The 23,687-nt window shown below is 55.7% G+C and overlaps 1 protein-coding gene across 2 annotated transcripts; it reads right to left on the reverse strand.

Annotated features, from left to right (window-relative positions):
• Positions 1-372: 372 nt before the first annotated feature.
• ERBB2 (erb-b2 receptor tyrosine kinase 2) lies at positions 373-19,621 on the reverse strand. Of its 2 annotated transcripts, XM_081805056.1 has the most exons (27): positions 19,601-19,621; positions 17,675-17,826; positions 16,643-16,856; positions 15,717-15,851; positions 15,359-15,427; positions 15,051-15,166; positions 14,768-14,909; positions 13,375-13,494; positions 12,923-13,049; positions 11,237-11,310; positions 11,058-11,148; positions 10,672-10,871; positions 10,163-10,295; positions 9,981-10,071; positions 8,977-9,137; positions 6,762-6,809; positions 4,930-5,068; positions 4,724-4,846; positions 4,369-4,467; positions 3,904-4,089; positions 3,614-3,769; positions 3,423-3,498; positions 2,946-3,092; positions 2,443-2,540; positions 2,054-2,242; positions 1,521-1,773; positions 373-1,388 (listed from the first exon to the last, which is right to left on the reverse strand). In XM_081805056.1, coding segments are annotated over exons 1-27 (3,711 nt in total). In that variant the 5' UTR covers positions 19,602-19,621; the 3' UTR covers positions 373-1,017. The 2 variants fall into 2 exon arrangements, with proteins under 2 accessions (XP_081661182.1, XP_081661183.1); XM_081805057.1 differs by lacking the exon at positions 2,946-3,092.
• Positions 19,622-23,687: the final 4,066 nt, after the last annotated feature.

Genomic DNA, 23,687 nt, shown 5'->3' on the forward strand with positions numbered 1-23,687 from the left:
CTTTTTCTGGATAGTTACTTCTAATGATCTGGTCTCTCACAGCCAAGGCAATGAAAATGAGTCCTTTCTTTCCCCTCCCTCCTCTCCCCCTCCCCACAGGGAGGAAATAACCCCCATTCCGGTGGGTGGCCTTAGGAATTCATTTTTTCTAAACTAGAATGATCTGGTTGTCAAAGGGCTCTCAGATCATAATCCCAACTTGAAGATTTCCTCACCCCCCACCCAAAAGCCAGGAAACAGAAGGATAGACTCCTCATTCAAGCTTTCTTGATTCCTAGCCACTTCCTCCAGGAAAAGATGACTTGAGTGTAAGTTAGGTGAGCAGTAAGGGTTGGCACAGAGCCACCCCAGACATAGGCTGGTGCCCAGCTGTTTTCCAAAATATATTTGCAAATGGAGAAAGTGGGTGTGGAGAAAGGACACCCTTCCCCCAACCCCAGGGTCCCACCCCCCTCCACAATACCCGCTCTCCCCGAGTCCTTATTTCATCTTAAAAAAAAAAAAAAAAAAAAGTAAAAACAAAACAAGAAAAGCACTCTGTACAAGAACTGGATCTGGGCAGCTTTGCTGCTCCCTTCTTCCTGGGTGCAGAGCTGGATCTCAGGGACAGTCTCTGAATGGGTTGCTCTTGTTCCTAAGACACTCCCTTGGAGCCTCCTCCCCTTCTAGGCCCAGCTTCCCTACGTCCTTCAGTGTCAAGATCTAGAATAAGAGAACCAGGCTGAGCTGCTCCCTGTGATGAGGAGACTGGCTGTGGCATCCATGGGACCCAAGAGTTGGCTGGGGCAGTGCTCCAAAGATGGTCAAGACTCCCCAGTGCTGCCCTCTCAACCAACCAGGCTGGGCCCCTCTCAGCCACCTGGGATTTGAGGAGGAAGGAAGGTTCCTGGTATGGCAGGATCCCCTTGCTGTGGGCCAAGGGCCCATTTCCTGCCTCATCCCGACTCAGGCCAGAAGTCAGGCCTTCCCTACTCCCCGAGGGTTCAGCGGGGCCTCGGCAGACTTGGGCCAAAAGGCTCACACTGGCACGTCCAGGCCCAGGTACTCAGGGTTTTCTGCTGTAGGGGTCCCTTCAAAGGTGCTGGGTGGAGAGCCCCGCTCTGATGGGTCCTGGTCCCAGTAATAGAGGTTGTCAAATGCTGGGCTGAAGGCTGGAGGAGGGTGGGGCTGAGGGGGAGCCCTGCCCCGGGGTGCCAAGTACTCAGGGTTCTCCACAGCACTCCCAAAGGCAAAAACGTCTTTAACAACCCCATTCTTGCCAGGGGAGAGAGTCTTGGGGGACAAAGTCTTGGGCCTTTCCAGAGTGGCACCGGCAGGTCGAGAAGGAGGCAGAGGGCCTTCTAGGGGCGAGGGGGGCTGCGGCCAAACCTCTGGCTGATTCACATATTCTGAAAGGGCAAGAGGAGGGGGCTTGTTAGGGGAAGGAACTCCTGTGTCCCAGCTACCACCATTGCCCACACACCCCCAGCTCCCTCCCCCACTTCCCTCCCAATCTCTCAGCTTGGGCCTGGATTCCATACCAGGCTGGGGGCTGCAGGTCAGGGGGGCAACGTAGCCATCAGTCTCAGGGGGCAGGGGTACTGTAGGGTCCTCGCTGTACCGCTGTAGAGGACTGGGGTCCTGTGGCGGAAGGCTGTGCAGCCCCTTGGCTGCCCCCATTCCCAAGTCGCCATCAAACACGTCAGAGCCAGCCCCCTCTGAGGGTGCCAGTGGAGACTTGGGGGGCTCCTCCTCGGAGGGCTCCAGTCCCAGTGTCACCTCACCACCGCCACTCTGGAGACAAGAGAAGGTTATGATGGGGTCATTCATGGATCTGGGATGGAGACTCCATGGGAGGTGACAGGGTCACAGGAGATGAACAAGTCACCATTGAGGTTCAACAGAGTCACCGTGGAGAGGAAGAGGTCAGGGGTTGGAAGGCAGTAGGAATCCTCAGGGATAATGGGGTCTCCATGAGAGGTGACTGTTGGGAGGGGTGACATAGGAGGAAGGGACCCTAGTCTGTGGGGGAGTAAGTATACCCACCCACCACAGTGTGACCGAGGGCACTGACCCTGGTGGATGAGCTGCGGTGCCTGTGGTGGGCCGGGCCCCCAGCACCTGGGGCAGGGTCTGGACAGAAAAACCCCTGCTGGGGTACCAGGTACTCCTCAGCATCCACCAGGTCCCCCATGTCATCATCTTCCAGCAGCGAACGGTAGAAGGTGCTGTCCAACGGGCTGGCGGGGCCCAAGTCTTCATTCTGGGGAGGAGGGAGACAGTGTGGCGGCCTCCCCCCAGCCCCGCACACAGCCTCCCTAGGACGGCTCAGGGAGGACAAGGTCTGACAAATCAGGCAAGGGCTGGGCTCAGAGGCCCACAGCCCGAATCCTCTCCCTTCCCACCCTCTGTGGCAGAGTGCTCTTTAGTCAGAGGCAGGGATGGAGCGGGAAGGCCCAATACCTGGATAACCACAAAGCGCTGGGGGTCCCTGGCCATGCGGGAGAATTCGGCCACCAGCTCCCGGAACCGTGGTCGACATTCGGAGTCTATCATCCAACCTGGGGGCAGGACGGAGCTCAGCATCTTGGTTCCAGTGGAGCCTGTGTGCGGCCCCACTCCCTCCCTCTCCGGTCTGGTCTAGACAACAACCCCCCCCACCCCCGCTAGTGGAGCCCGAGCCCCCGGGAGGTAGAGGAGAGGTCTTGTGACTCAGGTCCTGAGCTAGATCCTTTGAGAATCTCTACTAGTTTCCCCTTTCTATTTTGCATAGAAGTCTCTTCCTAGCCAGTCTTCTAGAGCTCCTCTGACTGGTACTGTAGAAGGGAAGTGAGACCCTTCTGAGGCTCCTTTAACCATACTAGGGACCCAGCTTGCTCTTGGTCCCCTCCCATCCCCCTTTGAGGCCCCTCCCCCCCGGATCTCACACCCCTCCTCCAGGCAGGCAGCACAGCTCAGCCACGCACATTTGACCATGATCATGTAGACGTCAATGGTGCAGATGGGGGGCTGGGGCAGCCGCTCCCCCTTCTCCAGCAGGTCAGGGATCTCCCGGGCTGGGATCCCATCGTAAGGTTTGGCCCCAAAAGTCATCAGTTCCCACACAGTCACACCTGCGGCAGAGATGGGGGTAGGGTTGGGGGGGGTGCGGACAAGAGGACGCTTTAGTGCACTGAGCCCCAGAGGCTCTGCCCAAGAGCCTGGCACCACGGGGGAAAGGTTGGGGGGGGTGCAACACCGAGGGGCAGGAGCCACCCAGCCTTTCCCTAGTCCCAGGGAAGTGCACAGACCCTGGCAGCCCCTTCCTTCCCTCCCACATTCATGTCTCCATTAATTCTCCCATTCCTGCTCTCTTCTTCCCTCCATGTCCCCCGCCCCCCCGCCCCGGCCCCGGGGCCACAGCTCCTGGTCCACCCCTCCTTCCAACCCTCCCGGCCACACACCGTAGCTCCACACATCGCTCTGGTGGGTGAACCGCCGGCGGAGAATGGACTCCAGCGCCATCCACTTGATGGGCACCTGGGAGAGCAAAGAGGTCCTCAAACTAGGTGTGGTGGGGAGATGGCTGTTCTTAAGAGTTCTCCCAGGGGCCAGACCCCACCCCACCTTGCCTCATTCTGCTCCCTCCTCTAACCTTGCCCCCATCCGCGTGGTACTCGGTCTCGTCAATGTCCAGCAACCGAGCCAGCCCGAAGTCTGTAATCTTGACATGGTTGGGACTCTTGACCAGCACGTTCCGGGCAGCCAGGTCCCTGTGCACAAGCCGAACGTCCTCCAAGTAGCTCATCCCCTGCGATCAGAGGCATCTATGTGGACCACACTCTGGCCGTATTCTCCCAGAAAACCTCCCCATCCTAGCCCTGAGTGGAGACAGAGGCTTGCCCCCAAGGACACCCGCAGAGCCCAGGTCCCCTAAGTACATACCTTGGCGATCTGCACACACCAGTTCAGCAGGTCCTGGGAGCCTAGGCGCCCGCGGTGCTCTCGGACATGGTCTAAGAGGCAGCCGTAGGGCATGAGCTGTGTTACCAGCTGCACCGTGGATGTCAGGCAGATGCCCAGAAGGCGGGACACATATGGGGAGCCCACGCCAGCCATCACATATGCTTCCTGGGGGCAAGGTGCACACTGAGAGGGTGTGGGAGAGCACAACCCTCCAACCACCACACACCCCTCTTTGAGGGCCGAGGCATCACTGGGGACCCTCACTCAATCCAACCCCGTCCGTCACAAACCGGAACCATGGCCCACAGGCAGAAGGTTAAAAGTCGAGGTTTGGGGGACCAAAGTGTCTCCTCAAACCCCAGTGAAGAGAGAGAGACCAGAGCCCAGACCTGCAGCCCGGGATTCCCTCCTATACTCCCGGCTGGAGAGGGTGGAGGGACTCACATCCAAAATTTCTTTGTTGGCTTTGGGAGATGTGTTTTCCCTCAACACTTTGATGGCCACTGGGATTTTCACATTTTCCCCATCAGGGATCCAGATGCCCTGGGCAGAGAGAGGAGGGTGTGAGCAGGAGGAGGACACACCAGATACAATCTGTAGTCATCCAGAAGGTTCTTACTTGTGCTCCGAATGCCCTCCCCACCCTGGGGCCAACCCCATGATTTAGCCCCGCTCTCCACTCCCTTCCCCCTTGTTCCAGCCTCCAATCCACCGAACAGCACCAACCCCCTGCTCTCCGCTGCCTTCCCCACAGAAGGCTTGGCCACACCCTGACGCATCCTCTGGGACCGCCCCTGACCTTGTAGACTGTGCCAAAAGCTCCGGATCCAAGCACCTTCACCTTCCTCAGCTCTGTCTCTTTCAGGATCCGCATCTGAGCCTGGTTGGGCATCGCTCCGCTAGGCGTCAGCGGCTCCACCAGCTGGGGTGAGGGGGGCAGCGTGTCAGTGAGAGAGGCTGGGCGGCAGACCCCAACCCAACAGGGAGGCCCTCAGACTGCCTCACCTCGGTTTCCTGCAGCAGCCTCCGCATCGTGTACTTCCGGATCTTCTGCCGCCTTCGCTTGATTAGGATGCCGAGGACCAGCCCCACGACCACAGCCAGCAGAATGCCCACCACAGCAGCAATGATGGATGTCACGGGGCTGGGGGTGGGAGCCAGGGTTAGGGAGTGGGGACCAGGCTGGGCCATGAAGGGATGAAGGAGAGGCGTGCAGGTCACTGGTGTTTAGAAAGGGAAGTTGGGGGCGGGGGGGGGGGGGCGCCTGGATGGCTCAGGTCATGATCTCAGGGTCCTGGAATCAAGCCCCCTGTCGGGCTCCAAGCTCAGTGGGGAGTCAGCTTGTTCCTCTACCCCTCCCCCGCTCATTCTCTCTCTCTCTCTCTCTCAAATAAATGAAAATTTAAAAAAAAAAAGGGGGGGAGGGGGAGTTGGAAGGGCGACCCATGGACTCCATACTCTTTTTCTTACTCAAAAACCTCCCTTGGCTCCAACCACCTTGCTGGACACTGAGAGCTCTCTTTAACCCCATCTCCAAACTCTGTGCCTTCCCATGGCTCTGGCCTAGGGCTCTGAAACTTCCTGACAAAAAACACCAGGGAGGGCGCCTGGGTGGCTCAGTTGGTTAAGCGACTGCCTTCGGCTCGGGTCATGATCCTGGAGTCCCGGGATCGAGTCCCGCATCGGGCTCCCTGCTCAGCGGGGAGTCTGCTTCTCCCTCTGGCCCTCCCCCCTCTCATGTGCTCTCTCTCATTCTCTCTCTCGCAAATAAATAAATAAAATCTTTAAAAAAAAAAATCTTAAAAAAAAAAAAAACCCACCAGGGAGCTGGTTAATGTACACAAGTCTGGAGCCCCACTGCTGGCAACTCTGACAGTGGTATGGGGTGGGGCCCAGGAATGCGCACCCAGTGATTCTGATGTTTGAGCCAAATTTTTCACCCATAGGTCATGATTTTCCACACCTCCCGGCCTTGGTGCATTCCGTTACTTCTGCCTGGACCACCATTTCTCCATGGGGTCATCGTGCAAGATTCAGCTCATCCTGGGATAGATGAAGCTCCTGGGTGTTGACCCCACATCATCGCCTTCCTTGCCCCCCTCCCTTGCTTGGCCAAAGCCTGGTACGTCACAGACCTCTGGTGAATGCTTGTTTCATGGACAGACTGCCGCAGACACACTCCAATCTGTTTTTGTCCCCAGAGTCTTTCCCAAAGCTCCCCACTGCCCAGAAATCAAGTCCACCCCTGTGGCCCAGTAGTGAGGGAGGGTCTATGCCCTAACCTGACTCGGACTTCACCCCTTCCTCCTTTCTCTGTGCGCACTCAATGGCCCACCACACCAGAACCTTCGAACAAACACAGCCTAGGTTTTCCTGACCCCTCCCCCACCGTGCCACCCGGCTGCTTTCTCCCTAATGCCCTGTTTCAGGGCCTGGCTCAAATGCCACCTCCTCCTTGAAGCCTCCCGCCACCCGGTTAAGACTTCATCATTCGCTCCAGTGCAGCTGTACTCTCTTCTCAATCTACCTTTTGTCCCAGGGGGTTGAACGCTGCCTGCGTCCCTTACAAGACATCTAGCTACTCAAGGGTGAGGAGGTACTGGGGGAGGGTCTTCGCCATCTTTTCCTGTTCTCCACCTCCTAAGCATCCTAAGGAGGTCCTCCATCCACTTGCTGAAGCAAACTGAAAGGGGAATCAACAGTGGAAGCCTCGGCTGGGAAGGGACAGGTGTCATGTCAGGAGACCGCCCCCCCCTCCTCCCCCGCAGCAGTGACTACCCAGGGGCCAGTCGGGGGCTGAGGGGCAGCATAGGGTGTGTCCCGGGGACCGGGCTGACCTGGCTCTCTGCTCGGCAGGGCAGCCCCTCTCGTCTAGGTCCGCACAGCTGCAGGAGAGAGAGTCTCGTCAGCAAGGCTGGGAACCACCTCCGGGGCTCACTCCAGCCTCACAACCATCCCGGGATGGGTGTGGCTGGGTTATTACACCGCTTGACGAAGGCAGACACTGTACTCAAGGTCAGCACTGCTGTTTCTACCACCCCCAAGGGGATTCCTTCTCTGGCCTTGAACTCGCATTTCCTGCTCCCCTCCACCTCCCTGTGGTAGGTAGGAACTGCGGGGCACTCAAAGGAGCACCAAGTCCAAAAGCTCAGCCACTTCCTCTGCGAAAGAATGCCAGGGTAGTAAACTGGCCCAACTTCTGCAGAGGACGGTTTGGCAATACCTAGTGAATCATGTCTGTGACCCGGCGGTTCCACCTGTCAGGATATACCCTAAACATGCCAACACCTGTATGCCAGGGGGCTTGCACAAGATGCTCACTTGTACATGGAGCTCAAGTGCAATAAGCTGCAACAGAAAGGAAAAGAAAAAAGAGAAAGAAAAAAAAAGAGAGAAAGAAAATCAATATCCCTCAAACAGGGACATAGTTAAATAATACTACATCTGTGCTGCAGATGGAGTAGTTAAAAAAAATAGGAGGTAGATCCTTGTGCATTCACAAGAACGGACCCCAAGATACATAAACTGAGAGAAGCAAAGTACAGAACAGTGTGTAGAGCATGATCCCATTTGCATTAACAAATGCATGCACACAAACCTGACTGTATATGAGATGAAATGTAAAATTGCTGTTTCTCGACCATTTTTGACCTACAAAAACAGCAATCTTACAGGACTCAACCTAATATAAATGTAATATATGTCTATGTAAGTGTGTAGAGAAAAGCCTGGAAGGATGCACATACCAAAGTGAATCTGATGGTCCTCCCCAAGGGAATGGAACAAAAGGGCACATTTGCTCTGCAATATTTACAGTTTTATATTGCTGAAAATGTTCATCATAAGGATGTATTTCATGTGTCTCATGTGTAATTAAAGACAACTAAATGAAAAAAAAAAAAAAAGAATAGGGTAGATCACCATGTTAGGACATGGAAAAACATTGCAAGATTCTGTTAAGTGAAAAAAAAGCAGGGGCGCCTGGGTGGCTCAGTGGGTTAAGCGTCTGCCTTTGGCTCAGGTCATGATCCCGGGGTCCTGGGATCGAGCCCCACACTGGGCTCCCTACTCAGCGGGGAGCCTGCTTCTCCCTCTCCCTCTGCCCCTGTCCCCCCTTCCTGCGTGTGCTATCCCTCTCTCTCTCAAGAATAAAAATAAATAAAATCTTAAAAAAAGAAAAAGAAAGCAATTTGCAAACAAATATGTGTGGTCTATGATCCCATTTTAGTAAAAAAAATATATATATGTTAGAATGTGCATAGATAAAAACAATTAGAGAATAATATATATATTAACATATAGTTTATATATTATAATAACATATACGTTAGAATGTGCAAGAGTAATTATATATATTTAAACACATTTTACGTTATAATAATATGTTAGCATGTGCACAGGTAAAAACTGGAGAAAAAATATTACAAATTATTAACAGTGGGGATAGAACTGTTAACGACATTCATTTATATTTCATGTTTTCATTTAAAAAAAAATTTTTTTAAAGATTATTTATTTGAGAGAGAGAGAATGAGAGACAGAGAGCACGAGAGGGAAGAGGGTCAGAGGGAGAAGCAGACCCCCCGCTGAGCAGGGAGCCCGATGCGGGACTCGATCCCGGGACTCCAGGATCATGACCTGAGCCGAAGGCAGTCGCTTAACCAACTGAGCCACCCAGGCGCCCCTAAAAAATTTTAAACAAGGGCGCCTGGGTGGCTCAGTCGGTTAAGCGTCTGCCTTCGGCTCAGGTCACAATCTCCAGATCCTGGGATCGAGTCCCACATCGGGTTCCTGGCTCAGCAGGCAGTCTGCTTTTCCCTCTGCCTCTCACCCATGCTCCTGCTCTCTCTCTGTCTCTCTGTCTCTCAAATGAATAAAATCTCAAAAAAAAATTTTTTTAACAACACGTGTTACTTTGCGGAGCAGAAAAAAGCAGAAACAAAACTAAGAGACTCAGGATAAGCAAAGGCAGTTATCCCCCTTTTATAGTAAGAGCCCCAGAAAGGCTCCGGGACAAAGCTCTCCTTCCCGCAGAAAAGGCCCTCAACTCACGAGTGGGTGCAGTTGATGGGACACGGCTGGCACGTGCCCTCCTCATCTGCGAACTTCCAAATGGGCATGAAGGAGAGGTCGGGTTTCACGCCACTAGGGCAGCGAGCCACGCAGAAGGGAGGGTCCTTGTAGTGGGCACAGGCCACACACTGGTCAGCCTCCTGGGAGGGGAGGAAGGGTTTGTAGGGGGCTGGCACCGACACCCCCAGGGCAGCAGGATCCGGCCCGTGTGTCCCCTTGGGGCTTCCCACGGCCACTCAACAGCACGTGCCCCCCCCACTCCTGGGACAGCCCAGACCTGCTGGGTCTCCCACCCCAGGTCCCAGGTCCCAAGGAACCAGAAGTATTACTTAAGATACAACAGCAAGTAATAGTAACTAATATGTAGCAAACCTTTCTTGTGCTTGGGCACTGCACCAAACCCTATTTTAAGTTCATGCTTACTACCTTCCAATGAGGTAGCTCCTCGTGAGATTCGTTTTACAAATGAGCAAACCAAGGGACGCCTGGGTGGCTCAGTCGGTTAAGCGTCTGCCTTCGGCTCAGGTCACGATCCCAGTGTCCTGGGATCGAGTCCCACATCGGCCTCCTTGCTCAGCAAGGGGCCTGCTTCTCCCTCTGCCTGCCTCTGTCTCTCTGATAAATAAATAAAATCTTAAAAATATATATATATATATATTAAAAAAAAAAAAAGAGCAAACCAAGGTTACAAGCAGGGCCTGGATTTGAATCCAGATAGTCTTGATGCCTAAGCGCATAGGTCTGACCACCTTGGCACAGCGACAGCCAAGCACACAGGCCCCCCTGGGCCCCTTGCATAGTCCGAAGGGTCACGGGGTCCACCACACAACTCCTGCAGTCCCCAGCGTCCCCAGCCTACTTCCACCCTCCCGCCATCCAGGTCTGAACTTGGAACCCTCTCCTGAGACAGTCCACCAGACTTGGCCTTGCTTCCCTCCTGCCCTCGCTGCCCTCCAACCAGCTCGAGCCCACCGGCAACTCACCGCCCCAAAGCAGGTCACTGAGCCGTTCTGGGGCCGACACTCGGAGTGACACGGCAGACAGTACCTGTCCTTCACATATTCCCGGGGTAGCCTGATGGAGGGGGTGGCTGATGAGGGTGGGGGGGTCTGGAAGGAGCCCCTGTGCCCTCTCCCTGGCCGCCCCCCTGCCCCGCCCCGCATACCCCTGCAGTACTCGGCATTCCTCCACGCACTCCTGGCCCCGAAGGAATTGGCTGCAGTTGACGCACTGGGTGGGCCCCGGACCCCAGCAGTGCCCATGGGCGCACAGCGGGTAGCAGGCCAGGCCCTCGCCCACTGCAGTCAGTGAGGAGGAAGGGGTCAGAGGGGCCACTCAAGGGAGGTTCCAGGTCCAAGTGACCCAGGGGAGGAGGCTGGGGGGGGTGGCGGCCGTGGCCCAGAGCAGTGGGCACAGGTGCTGGGCAATGCAGGGGAAAACAAAGAGCTGAAGTTCCAGGGCCAGAGAGGAAAGGGAAGGCAGGGACGCCAAGGCAGTGTGGCAGGACCCAGCCAGAAGCCATGCCCAGAGGTCAAGCCAGCCAGAGCTGTGTCAGGAATGGGGCAGCAGGGACAGGCAGTCTGTATGAATCTGAGATTGCTGCTGCTAGGCCACCCCGAGCACCCCTGCGTGCTGGCAGACGGGGAGCGTGCGGTGCCGGGCTCCCTGTCTTACCGCACTCGGCCTCCGGCCGGTTGGCACTGTGCAGCAGGGCCTGGTGGGGGTTCCGGAAGAGCTGGTCCCAGGGCACCGTGTGTATGAAGCAGAGGCGGGCGTTGCGGTGGATGAGGGCCAGCCCACTGCCCAGTTCCCGCAGTGAGCGCAGCCCCAGCCAGCTGATGCCCAGCCCTTGCAGGGTCAGCGAGTAGGCGCCGCTGTGGGAGGAGTGCTCAGCTGTACCACGGACCCTCCCTCGTGGGCAAGGGCTGCCCTCACCTTCCTCCCGTCCCCAGCACACTCGGCAAGCTCCCGTGGGAACATCAGTGCTGGGGTCCCCGGGGAACAGGAGTGCCCACCACACCCAAAGCCTCTCCTCGGGGACCCCCTTTCCTGGTGCTCACTCATGCAGAACTCGTCCCCGGATGACTCGCAGGTTCTGGAAGACACTGAGGTTAGGCAGGCTGTCTGGCCACGCTGAGATATACAGGTAACCTGCAGGGACAGGGGGAGGCTAGGGGTGTGGGCACAGGAGGAGGACCCCCAACCCCGTTGGAGCAGGATGCAGAGCGGCAAAGCCCACCTGTGATCTCCTCCAGAGCCTCAAACACTCTGAGCTGCTCAGGCTGGAGGGGGGCAGTGTTGGAGGCTGGGTCTCTAGAAGGAGGATTAGGAGAAGAGTTAGCAGGGCCAGGAAGGGGAGGGGGGGGTGCATGACCCCAAGAGCTGGCCCAGCCACCCTTCCCCACCCCCCTCCATTAATGACTTCACTTAAACCCTTTGCCCATCAAGCCCGGCTGTTTTCATCCTGAGTTTCAAAGCCCAGGCCCTAGTTTGGCAGGGTCTGTCAAAACAGTATTTATATCCTTTGATCTAGAAATCCTACTTCTAGGAATGTGGCCTAGACAGACATTGGCTCCTGTTCCCAGAGACGCGTACAGCACAGAACTGTCTGTAAGAGCGAAAACTGAAAACCACCTAGACATCCATCAGTACAGGGGGGCTGTTAAATATAAACCCCATCTACCCTGACTATAGATGAAAACTAACATTTGAAGAGCACTTAAAAAAAAAAGGGGGTACTCAGTGTCTGCCAGGCACTGTTCTAAGAGGGTATGAATATTATTAACTCATTCAAACGTTATAACCACCTTATGAGGTGCCCCCGTTCTACAGGCAGGTCACGTGATTAGAAAATGGGGGAGCCAGGTTTCAAGCCCAGGCCGCCTGGCTCCTGAGCCTGGGCTCTTAGCCGCTCTTAGCTGCACCTGCCCTACAGCTGTTGAAAGCACAAGGCAGCGCGACACAAAGTGCCATGACCAGCTCTCCAGGGCAAGAGGCAGACAAGGCTCACGATGAGCTCCCGCTTTAAGTCAAGCTCCTCAACAAAATTACTAAAGCTAGGTTTCTCTGTGTGTGTCCATGTACGTAGAAATGGTCCAGGAGAACCCACACGAGCTGTAAGCAGTGGTTTCCTCTGGAAAGAGGAATAGAGCTGCAGAAAAGGTTAAAGGGAATTTTTTCTCTTTTTTTAATACATATTTTTATTGAAGTCTAATCCACATACAATAAAATGCAATTTTAATGTACACTTTGAGAAGTTTTGACAAATGCATTCCCTCATGTATCCATGACCCCAAATGATACACAGAACATTGCCATCACCCCAGAAATTTTATTGTGTGTCCCTTTCCAGCCTCCCGCCCCCAACTCCAGGGACAACCACTGCTCTGATGTCTATCACCACAGAGTGGTTTTGCCTGTTCTAGAGCCTCAGGTGAAGGGAACCGTGCCATGTGGCCAATCTCCTGCCTGGCCTATTTCATGGAACATAATGTTTTTGAGCCTCATGCATGTTGTCATGTCTATCAATAAGTAGTTTGTTTCTTTTTATCACTGAGAATTCCATTGTATAGATATACCACCATCTATTTACTCCTTCACCTACTGATATACATTTGCATTATTTCCAGCTATTATGGGGGCTATTATGAATAAAGCCACTATGAATTCAAGGAGAATTTTACTTTGTCTGGATGGTTTGACTTCCATACAAGTGCACATTCGTGAAGAACACATCACTGATGAAAACAACCCCCCACCCAGTCCCCACACCCTCTGGTCTCCCACTTGCTTCTTTTGCATTTCTGGCCTCCCGCCTCTGTCTCCCAGCATCCCCCAGAGACGCTGCCACTTCTGGGCCGGAGTTGGTGACCGTCCTGATGCTCCGCAGACCATTGTGCCCACCCTTCACTCCGCATAGCCTTACCCCTCAAAGCTCTCTGGCAGAAACGCCAGGCTCCCAAAGACCTTCTTGCAGCCGGCAAACTCTTGGATGTTGGCGCTGGTGACTGCCCTCACCTCCCGCAGGTGCTCCATGCCCAGGCCGTAGCACACTGTGGGGAGGGGCAGGCAGTGAAGGGGCCATCTCAGCCCCCACATGGAGCACCAGGGCCTCAACCTCTGGGGCCCTCTCCACACCCCCGAGGTTTAGAGAAGACACCAGCATCTTCTAGCTCTACCAGCCCCCACATGCCCACTCACACACTGACAAGAGATATGGGGGAACGTGTGGGGCTGATCCAGGGAGGGCCAGGACAGACAGTGGAAGGGAAGGACCCCCAGCAGGGTCTGAAGAGGGACGGGACAGCGGGCTAGGCCGAGCTGGGTGTGCAGAGGGACAGGAAGGGCAGCCTGGCTCAGGGTGTGGCCAGCAGTTACCTCGGGCACAGGGCTTGCTGCATTTCTCACACCGCTGTGTTCCGTCCTCAGCCGTCACCTCTTGGTTGTTCAGGGGACAGACCAGGGTGCAGGAGCCCACGTCCGTAGATAGGTAGTTGTCTGAGGAGATGGAGACCGTGGGTCCATGTGCCCTGGCCCTTCATGCCACACCAAGAGCCATGTCACCGTGCCCACAGTACAACAGTATCGATCAGTACTGAAATGCCCTTACTTGACATTCATTTACGCCTCACAACAACCCTATGTGATGGGCAGTGAGACTCCCATTTTGCCAAGAGGGAACCAAAGCAGTTTTATATAAATTACTCAAGGTCATTGTGCTATTAAGTGGAGAAGCCAGGAGTTGAGCATAGTCTGTCTCTGCATTTTGAACTCTGACCTACCACGGGGAGGATACGACCAGAACCCAAGAGCCCACTCCTATCTCCCATGACAGGAAGAAAGAGGGCCCCACGTCCAAGGTCAGTTCCCAAATGCACATCATAAAGAGGGGAGCTGTTAAATAAAATTCTGATCAATCTAGACTATTGAATAAAAATTAGCATTTATTTAAGAGTGCTTAGTACGTGCCAGGCACTGTTGTAAGAGCTTTACAAATATTAACTCATTCAGGGGCGCCTGGGTGGCTCAGTCGGTTAAGCGTCCGACTCTTGATTTCTGCTCAGGTCATGATCTCAGGGTCCTGAGATTGGCCTGTACCGGGATCCGTGCTCAGCGGGGAGTCTGCTTGAGATTCTCTCCCTCTGCCCCTCCCTTTGCTCTCTCTCTCTCTCTAAAAATAAATAAATCTTTTAAAAATATATGAACTCATGGGGCGCCTGGGTGGCTCAGTCGTTAAGCGTCTGCCTTCGGCTCAGGTCATGATCCCAGGGTCCCGGGATCGAGCCCCACATCGGGCTCCCTGCTCCGCGGGAAGCCTGCTTCTCCCTCACTCACTCCCCCTGCTTGTGTTCCCTCTCTCGCTGTGTCTCTCTCTGTCAAATAAATAAATAAAATCTTTAAAAAAAAAAAAAAAGGGCGCCCGGGTGGCTCAGATGGTTAAGCGTCTGCCTTCAGCTCAGGTCATGATCCCAGGGTCGTGGGATCGAGTCCCGCATCGGGCTCTCTGCTCCTTGGGAGCCTGCTTCTCCCTCTGCCTCTCTCTCTCTCTCTGTCTCTCATGAATAAATAAAAAAAAAAAAGAACTCATTCAAACATTATAACCACCTTATGAGGTGCCCCCATTTTACAGATGAGAACATGAAGACACAGCAGGCAGGTCACATGACTAGAAAATGGGGGAGCCAGGTTTCAAGCCCAGGCCTCCTGGCTCCTGAGCCTGGGCTCTCAGCGGCTGCTCTCAGCTGCCCCTGCTCGCCTCCCTGGCACTCACATGGACAGGCGGTCACACAGCTGGCCCCAAAGGTGTATCGGCCCTCGGGGTTGGGCATGGATTCGAAGGTGTCCGTGTTGTAGGTGACCAGGGCTGGGCAGTGCAGCTCACAGATGCCACTGTGGTTGAAGTGAAGGCAGGCCTGGGGGGCGACGAGGGGGACAGGGACAGGCAGCTGGTGGTCACCGGGCTGTTCTTCCCTGGGGTGCAAGGGGCAACAGGGCCATAGCAGGTGGGGGGCCCCTCCCCTCGAGCCCACCCTGGGGCCCCACGGGGCACATACCAGGCAGTCCGAGTGCTTGGGGCCTGTGCAACCCGCTGCACACTGCTCGTGGCAGCAGTCAGTGGGCTTCGGGCCCTTGCAGCGGGCACAGCCTCCAGCACAGACCGTTCGCGTCACTGTCACACAAGGGGCAGGATGAGGCCGGGGCGGTCACCCGGGCACCAGACCCTCCCCGGCCTCACTCTTCTGCCATGACCTCCCGCTCCAGGGAAGACGCTGAGGCCTGGTAACCCCCGCCCCCGCCCCATGCCCCCTTTATTCCACTCGGTCCCCCCTGCCCCCAGATTCTAGGCCTCCCTAAGACTCACAGCTCTGACAGTCCCCGGAACTTGCTCCCCAGCAGTGGGGGTCTTTACAAGCTGGAGAACACGGTGGGCCTGGGGAGAGAAAGAGAGGGTCTTTCCAGGAGGCAGAATGCACAGTGAGGGAGAGACTCGGCAGGAACAGAGGACTCTAGGCGCAATCTGGAAGCAGAGGGAGGCAGGACGGAGGGCCACAGAGATGAGGAGACACGGAGAGACTTGGCAGGGGAGGAATGGGGCAGAAAGAGGAAATGGGCAGTGTTAGGGCAGGGGTGGGGAATGGGGGCGGTGTACGCCAGGAGTTGGGGTCGCCGGGCTGCCCGAGAAAGAGAGGAAGTGGCAGGCAGGGAGTGGCATGGCTTACAGGCCCGAGAGCGGTTGGTGTCTATCAGCATGAGCGCAAGCTGGTTGTTCTTGTGGAAGATGTCCTTCCACAAAATCGTGTCCTGGTGGCAGAGCTGTGGGTTCCGCTGAATCAAGACCCCTCCCTTCAGGATCTCTGTGGAGTGAGTAATAATCAGCGCCTTCCTTTCCTGCCTGGCACCTTCTGCCCTCCCATGGGACCCCCCTGACTTTAGAGGGGAGCAGGCCTCGTAAATCCGCCCCAGTTTCCCCGAGGATTAGAGAAGACACCAGCATCTTCTAGCTCTACCAGCCCCCTTCCCCACCCCCCACACACATGAACAACCTGGGATCCAGGGAGGGGTGAGTCGTCCATGACCCGGTCCAGATGTCCATGCCCCTCTCTCCTGTCCTCCCGCCTCTACACCCTGTGCACACTGCTTTGTGGTTAAAAGAGACTCTGGAGTCTGAAAACCAGCCTCACCACTAACTAGCTATGTAACCTTGAACAAGTCACTCATCCTCTGTAAACCTTTTACAGTTTTCTCATCTGGAAAAAGAGCGTAACATTGGTGCTTCCTTGCAAGATGACAGCACCAAGATGGGATCCTGTGTGCAAAGTAACCAGCCACAGAGTCTGGGATACTGTCAGCTCCGGGGCTGCCACATACAGTTACACAGGTTGTTCACTGCAGATGGGTACTCGGCCAAGAAGTGGAGAAACCCCAGCCTGTATCCTCATTATCAAACTGTGCAGGCTCGTACAAGCTGTGACTTCCTGGGAAGAAGGGAAACCTTTTTCTGATCTTCACCATGGCACCTTCCCTAGCTCCACCTGCATCTGTCCTGAAGGGATATGAGTTCTAATTCACATGAAGCCTCCCATGGCTAGAGGTGGCCCTTGCCAGCTCCCAAGAGTGAGAAAGTGTCGGTGACAGTGATGACCACCTGTGAGGCTTCGAAGCTGCAGCTCCCGCAGCCCTCCTGGGGCAGCCCCTGCCTCAGAGGCGCCCCCCTCGGGCGGCTCTCCATTGTCCAGCACGGCCAGGGCGTAGTTGTCCTCAAAGAGCTGGGTGCCTCGCACGATTCGGAGCCTCTGCAGCGGGACCTGTCTCACTTGGCTGTGAGCAATGAGCACGTAGCCCTGCACCTCCTGGATATCCTGGGAGGGAAGAGGGTCAGGTGGGGCTGAGGCAGGCCTGGGCCCTGGAACACTACCAAGGCCTCCTTGGGGTTACCAAGGGCTTGGGGATCTGGGGCCAAGTCCCCGTCCACTGAGAAGTCCAGCTCTCTCGGGCATAAAGTAGAGATCAAGGCCCCTCTCCACCTCCTCAAGCCAGATTCTGTAGGGTCAAGACAGATAACCACTCTGTGAACTGAGAGCAAGCGCCCCACCCTCTCTGCATCTCAGCTTCCTCGGCCATGAAAGGAAAGACCCCGCATCATGCACGTGGCCCCACTCCAGGCCACGGTGACCACAACCCAGCAGGCTGGATCCCGCTCTCTCCCCTGCTCATGACCCTTTCACACACATTTCCCATTTGATGGTTTCCCAGAGGAGAGTCAAAGTGTGCTTATTGCTTCCAAAGCCAAGGGCCGAGACCACATTCACAGGCCTTGTCAGTAGCAGAACGGGATCTAGAACCCACATCTCTCAGCTGCCCGCTCGCCACCCCAGGCAGGACAGGGACAGCGGCTGGGGCAGGGGGACAGGGGGAGGGGATCATGCTGGCAAGAGAGCAAAAAAATTTAGCACAGAAACAGGGGCATCCACCCCACGATGTCTGTGGCCCGCCATGTCACAAAGAGGGAGTCAACTGGTCTTGCAGTAGAATAGACAGGGGGCAGACATCAGAAAGGACGTCCCAGTTGAGGAACCACGAGAGGAAAGGGAGGGCACCCTCTTCTCCCACCCACTTGTCGGCATAGGGCTCCGCTCAGCTGGAGGCTGGGCCTGGCTGGATCACCCAGGGGCCTCACCTGCAGGAAGGACAGGCTGGCATTGGCAGGCAGGTAGGTGAGCTCCAGGTTACCCTGCACCACTTGACAGGCCTGGTAGAGGTGACGGAGCATATCCAGGTGCGTCTCGGGACTGGCTGGGAGCCGCAGCTTCATGTCTGTGCCGGTACACACTGGTGGGAGGGAGGGTATGGGTCAGAGGGCACTGCCCAGGGAGCTTCTCCAACCTGGCGCCTCCTCTACAACCCCCCCCAGAGAGTCGTGCCATCTCGGACCCCTCTTCCCATGTCCCTTGCACCTGCAAGAGGCACAACAGCAAAAGAAGGTTTGCAAGTTGGGGAAGAGGAGGGATATCCAAGGAGAGGCCCCTTCTAACTTGGCCCATCCTGAGCATCCAGAGGGGGCCCCATTGTGCCAGCCCTGGGGAGCTTGCCCGCCTGATCCAGGGTGTTGGCTGGCAAAGAAAGCCTCCCTTTGTCCCAAAGGCCCGACTCAAGGCCAAGGGGTAAAAATCCCCCAAGAGAGGCCATGATGAATCATGAATCTTCTGGATACCCCCTGCCCCTCTCCCAAGCAAACAAACTCGGGGCATTCTCCCCACCCCATTCCAATACCACCCACATGCCAACCGCTTGGCAAGGGATATCCACCCCCACAATGCCACCCAGAAAGTAGGGAAGGAGGGTCAGCTAGAGTCATAGCTGGGGCATGGGGACCCCTAGGGGCCTGGTCACCACAGGGACCTCTGGAATTCCCCTAGGCAGAAAAAAAGGAGCATCAGACCCCAACAATGGGCATCCGGACCCGGGCTACGGATCCTGGGCCAGAGCGATGCCTCCTCTAAGGGCTCCGATGCTGGTACTTCACCCCGGCCTCCTCCTCAGGGCAGGGCTCCAGAACCAGCTGGCAGAATCTGTGCCACGAAACGCCTGCCACAAGGGCACCACGTGAGCCCTGCGTACCTGCCCGGCGCCGGCCATCAGCCAAGGGGCATCGAGATGAACGGCCTCCCCAGCCCACCTGCACCCCAGCACAGTGTCCCTGAGACCGGAAGGGCCTACGAAGCCCAGGGACATAAGAAGGGGTACGCCACCCCCAGTGAGGGGCTACTGTGGACAGCCACTGGCACTGTGCCTGCCAGCAGGGGGGAGATTAAAGTGCCCAGTTGAACTCGTTTTTCTGCTCTGGTGAGAAGATGAATCACCTGGCGCGTCTTGCCCAGGAGGGTGTGCCGGGCGGAGGGGGGTGGCGGGTGGAGGGCACCCCCAGAGACACAGGCCCACAGGTGCCGCACCACCTCGATTTCCCGTGGGCCGCCACCCCACCTGCCACAGCCTACAGGGGGACAGCAGTGGCTGACTCCAAGGTCTGACACCAGGGCTCCTGCTCTCCCAGCAACTTGGAGCCTGAAGTCCAATCCTAGGGGTGGGGGGGTAACAAGAGATACCCTCTGCCTCCAGAACGCTGGGCAAAGGCTGGTGGGGCAAGCCCCTCGGGTTCCTGCCTGGGCCAATGGGCCATGAGCTGACTGCCTCCCAGTAAAAGCCAGAGTGGTCTCTTTTCCCACCCCTTTCGACAGATAGGGAAGGAAGCAAAGAGGGAGGAAGGAGAGGGCCCAGAAATAGAATTCAAGGGTCCCCCCCCCACCCAGACTCCCAAGAGAAACAGGAGCTGGGGGTGGCAGGCCAGGACCAAAATAACGCCCGCTGCTAGGGCCTCCTGCAGCCTCGGCAGCCTCAGCTGCTTTGTAGGCACAGCTGTCTTTAGGCCCAGACCCCAAAGCTCTGGCCCAAGCCCGGGACAGGGACAGGCAGAGCTGGGGGAGAGGCTGTCTCCACCCCCTGTGGCCCTCTGCCACCTCTGAGGGACACCAGCTGCAGCAACCAGGCAATAGGAAAACATCAACAATGGGAACACCGAGGCCAGCCACATTAACTGAGCACCTACTGTCTGTGGCCAGGCTGTCCGGGTGGAGCCTCATAACGTCCTCCAGAGGCTGGGACTGCAACCTCTGTCTTGCAAAGGAAGCCGAGGCCGACAGGGCTAATTCTCCTGAGATCATAAAGCTCGTAAGAGATAGAGGCAGGATTTGAACTTGAGTCTATCTGACTTTAGATCCTACATTCTTAACTGGACACGGACAAATTCCCCCCACGCCCGGTGCAAAGGGAAATACACACCAGGTCTATTGATGTCACTGATAAACATACAGGCTCTGGGCAGGGCAGGGTGGCTGGGCTGAGCTGAGGACCAGAAAGAGCGGTAGCCCCGCCCCACTAGTGAGTTTGTTTGTGGCTGATTTCAGTCTAAGATTCTTTAAGTGTTTGCAACAGGTGGTCAAATTGGTTCGGAGACCTACTCTCCCAGAGAGCTGGAGGCTTGCGGGAAAATTCCCCCACCAAGCTGACATGAAGCCAAGAAGGGCCTCTTGACACCTCCCCTACCTCTCCACCTCTGTCCCCTTCACCATGAAGCTCAGCCCCTCCCACCCACTTCCCTTCTCCTCACCAGTCTCCTCCTCTCCAGTCCTCACCAGTCCGCATATCCACCCAGCCTCCACTGATTTTCGGGGCGGGGGGTTGGAAGTCCTGTTCTACACAGGAGGGCTCTGGGTCTCCAGGACACCGGACTTTCAGGAGCCCCAACCTCCAGCTCTCTGGCTCAGCACTATGAGGCAGGACCAGCCCAACACCAGGTAAGAGTTTGCTGGAAGGATGGATGGATAGATGGATGAGTGAAATCCATTCAAGAACTCCCAAACCAAAAGGGACCAGTTGAAGTAGTGGTGTCCACCCCTCTGCTCAAAGGCTGTTCAGGGTCCTTCATACCCCTCTGGCTGAACTTCAGTTCGGCCCCCGCTCTGGGGGTGCTCTCAAGAGGGTTCCTTCCTCCCCACCAGACTTTAGCCCCAGATGCTTCCCTTGCTCATCAGCAAGAAATACTTCCTTTGGTTTCCATGAACACTTCCTGCACCCCCAAAACTCACCTCCCCCAGACCCAAAGGGTAAGGGCCCATTCTAGGGATGCCCAGAACTCAGCCACCACACACACCTGGTGTATCAAGGCCAATATCAGACGAGGGCCTGGGCTCAGGGTCATTAAACCAGAACCCTAGCCGGGCTGCTCCCGTGTGACCTTGAGCAAGTCCCTGGACCTCTGGGGCAGAGTCCATATCAGATTCATCTCTATGCCCAGCAGTGCCTGTGACTTTGTAGGCACTCTCAGTATTAATGACCTGAACTTGGCTGAAAGGATGGGATAATAAAACAATAACAACTCTTACTCTCTGCAGAGAAGTTAAATGACAGTTAAATGAGATAATCAAAAAGCAGTCTGTAAACACGACAAGGCTTTGTAAACAGAACTGAGGCAACACAAACATTGGCTATAGTAATTCTCCCACTCCTGAAGAGCACACACCCCTCGTCCTGTGTGGGCTCTCTTCCCAGGGGTGGGGAAGAAAGGTGGCCCCAGCAAGAGATGGAGGTGTCACCCCAGAGGGTCTTCCGACAGGCAGACAGTGTGGGGGGATCTCTTTCCAGATCATTTCAGCACCCAGGGGCAGGCACAACTGCCTGGGCCCTCCTCCAGCCCCCCACCGCAGCCCCCTACTGGCTCCTCATGCTTCTACTCCAGCTGTCTCCCTCACCCACAGCCCTGCAGCCCCCCCTGGCTTCTGCCCTGTCCCTGCTCTCAGTGCCTGCAGGGCACGAGAGGAAAGCAGGCATGGGCTGGACAGGGAGGGAGAGGACCTGGGTGGGCCCGGCTCACTCCCCTTTCTATAGCCTAGATAAAGGAGATCACTCACCCGAATTAGAGTAGCACCTCTACCCCAGTCTGGCTACCTGGCTGCCTCTGAGGCTTTGCTCACCCCATTTCTATTGAATAGGATAAGACTTCAACCAACTCTTAATGCCTCCTCATTACACATTATTATTGGGTCTAGACATATTTGGGTCACTAGGAAGCCTTGGATAAGTCACTTCACTTCTTTGAACCGTGTGTACCCACTTCACTGGATTGTTGCAGAGATGAAATGAAACCGTCCATGGAAAAGAACCTGGCATATGGGAAGCACATCACACATTTTTTTTTTACGTTAAGGCAAGATAAGTCATATAGCAGGAGTATGGGTAATTCCAAACCATGAGAAAATAAAAGGTGCCTTTGTATTTGGAATGTGATGTATTTTCTCTTTTTGCATTTCATTCTAGCTTTTCAACTGTTTTTTTTTTTTTCCCTTGAACATTAAAATGAAGTTACTTTCCCCAAGTATAGTAAAAAGGAAGCTGCTGGAAGAATCGTCTGGGAATGAAAATATGAGCTCTGCAAGATAAGAAGTAGGTGTTTGCTGCACTTGACAAAACTTTGACCTCTAAGAACGGATCCTAGGGGCACCTGGGTGGCTCATTCGGTTAAGTGGCTGACTCTTGATTTTGGCTCAGGTCATGATCTCAGGGTCCTGGGATCGAGCCCCCACATGGGGCTTGGCACTCAGCGGGGAGTCTGCTTGAGATTCTCCCTCTCCCTCTGCCCCTCCCCCTACCTCCCCCCTCCCCCCCTCTCTTTCTCTAAAATAAATAAATAAATCTTTAGGAATGGATCCTGGCAAAATCCTGACCTTCTGGGTCCTCTCCGTCTCCTCTTTCTCCCAAATTCCCGCCCTAGCCCTCAGCCCTGGGATACAACAGGGGTGCTGGAGGCAGCTGGGCGGGGCGCTTCCATTGCAACCATTTTCTACCTGACACGCCCAACATCTGTCTTTGCACCCAGCAGTGCCCATGGAAGGGTGAGATCCACCTGAGGAGGCCCTAGTCGTCGGTGGGAGAACTGAGCCCTTGGATCCCAACACTGCAGCAACCCAGGCCACCTCCACCTGCTCAATGCGCAGGCCCAGGTGAGGGAGGCAGCAGCTCGCTCTCACAGTGCAGCCCGGCCTCAGCCATCTCAGCAGAAGGTCAGGGCTGAGAAACAGGGAGAAGGATGGGCTCCCAGGAAAGTGGAGCCTCCTTCCTCAGAAAGAAGGCGTGGGGCCACCTCCCGCTGTTTACAGCAGATCTGGCCCAGCACCTTGAGCGAGTTCCTTGAGAGGGCAGAGTTCAGCGAAGTCCCCGAGCCAGCAGGGAGACTGCTGTTTGGCAACACAAAGCCCAGACACACACACAGGCCACACAACCCAGGAACACCCTGGCATAGACGTCCCTCAGATAACCCAGCAATGCTCAGACAGAGGGGCCCTCGGGCAACACACAGGAGGACACCCACCCCTTCTCCAGACTCCCTGACCAACGGAGACCACCCACTACTCCCAGGACATTCTCATTTTGTCTTCCCCGCAACCCAGGGATGCAGGCAGCGGTGTCCGCCATTGTCCAAGGTAGACTGATACAGTGATTTCAAACGTGTGGTTGGGGGGGTCGCAGCGTCTGGGATCCAGTCTTGGACCCACCACTTCCTTGATGCTATTTAGCCTCTTTAAGCCCAGGTTTTCACCTGGAAATGGGAATACTAGTAGGACTCCTCTTGTAGGGTTGGTGTGAGGATTTAAAGGAGGGAATGCATGCAAACCACCATGCACCGTGCCTGGCCCAGAGTATATTTCCAGCCCACGTTAGCTTTAATTGTCAGTGCATCTAGATGGGCAAGTGGGGCTTAACCCACACTGCCTCCACCACCACGCTTCCCCACACACGGCATGAAGGGAAAGGCAGGACAACCCAGCCCCCTGCTTACCCGCATCTGGCCCTATTTCTTTAGCTTTCCTTCTCCACCCCACCCCCCACAACTGCCCAGGAATCCCTCGCTTGAAACTCTGGCACTCTATGCCCCAGACCAGGAGACCCACCACCACCCCTCCGTGGCCCACGCTCTCCAAAAGTCACAAAGCGCACAGTCCCTGAGCTGGCCCTAAAGAAACTTGCTCAAAACAAACGTCTCCCCCTCCCCCCACCTCAGACTCCAGCATGAGGCAACTCTGCAGTCGGACCGGCCACTCTCTCCCGCCCGGCTCTGGCCGGACAGGTTGTTTTCCCCC

Source organism: Leptonychotes weddellii, chromosome 15 (genome assembly GCF_054177405.1).
Source record: "Leptonychotes weddellii isolate Sample4059 chromosome 15, ASM5417740v2, whole genome shotgun sequence".
NCBI lineage: Eukaryota > Metazoa > Chordata > Mammalia > Carnivora > Phocidae > Leptonychotes > Leptonychotes weddellii.

Coding starts and splice junctions, on each gene's coding strand:
- ERBB2 (XM_081805056.1), bottom strand. Junction 16,857..17,674: donor CCAGCCTGTCCTTCCTGCAG/GTGAGGCCCCTG, acceptor CTTCCCTCCCAG/GATATCCAGGAGGTGCAGGG. Junction 15,852..16,642: donor GCAGCTTCGAAGCCTCACAG/GTGGTCATCACT, acceptor CTCACTCCACAG/AGATCCTGAAGGGAGGGGTC.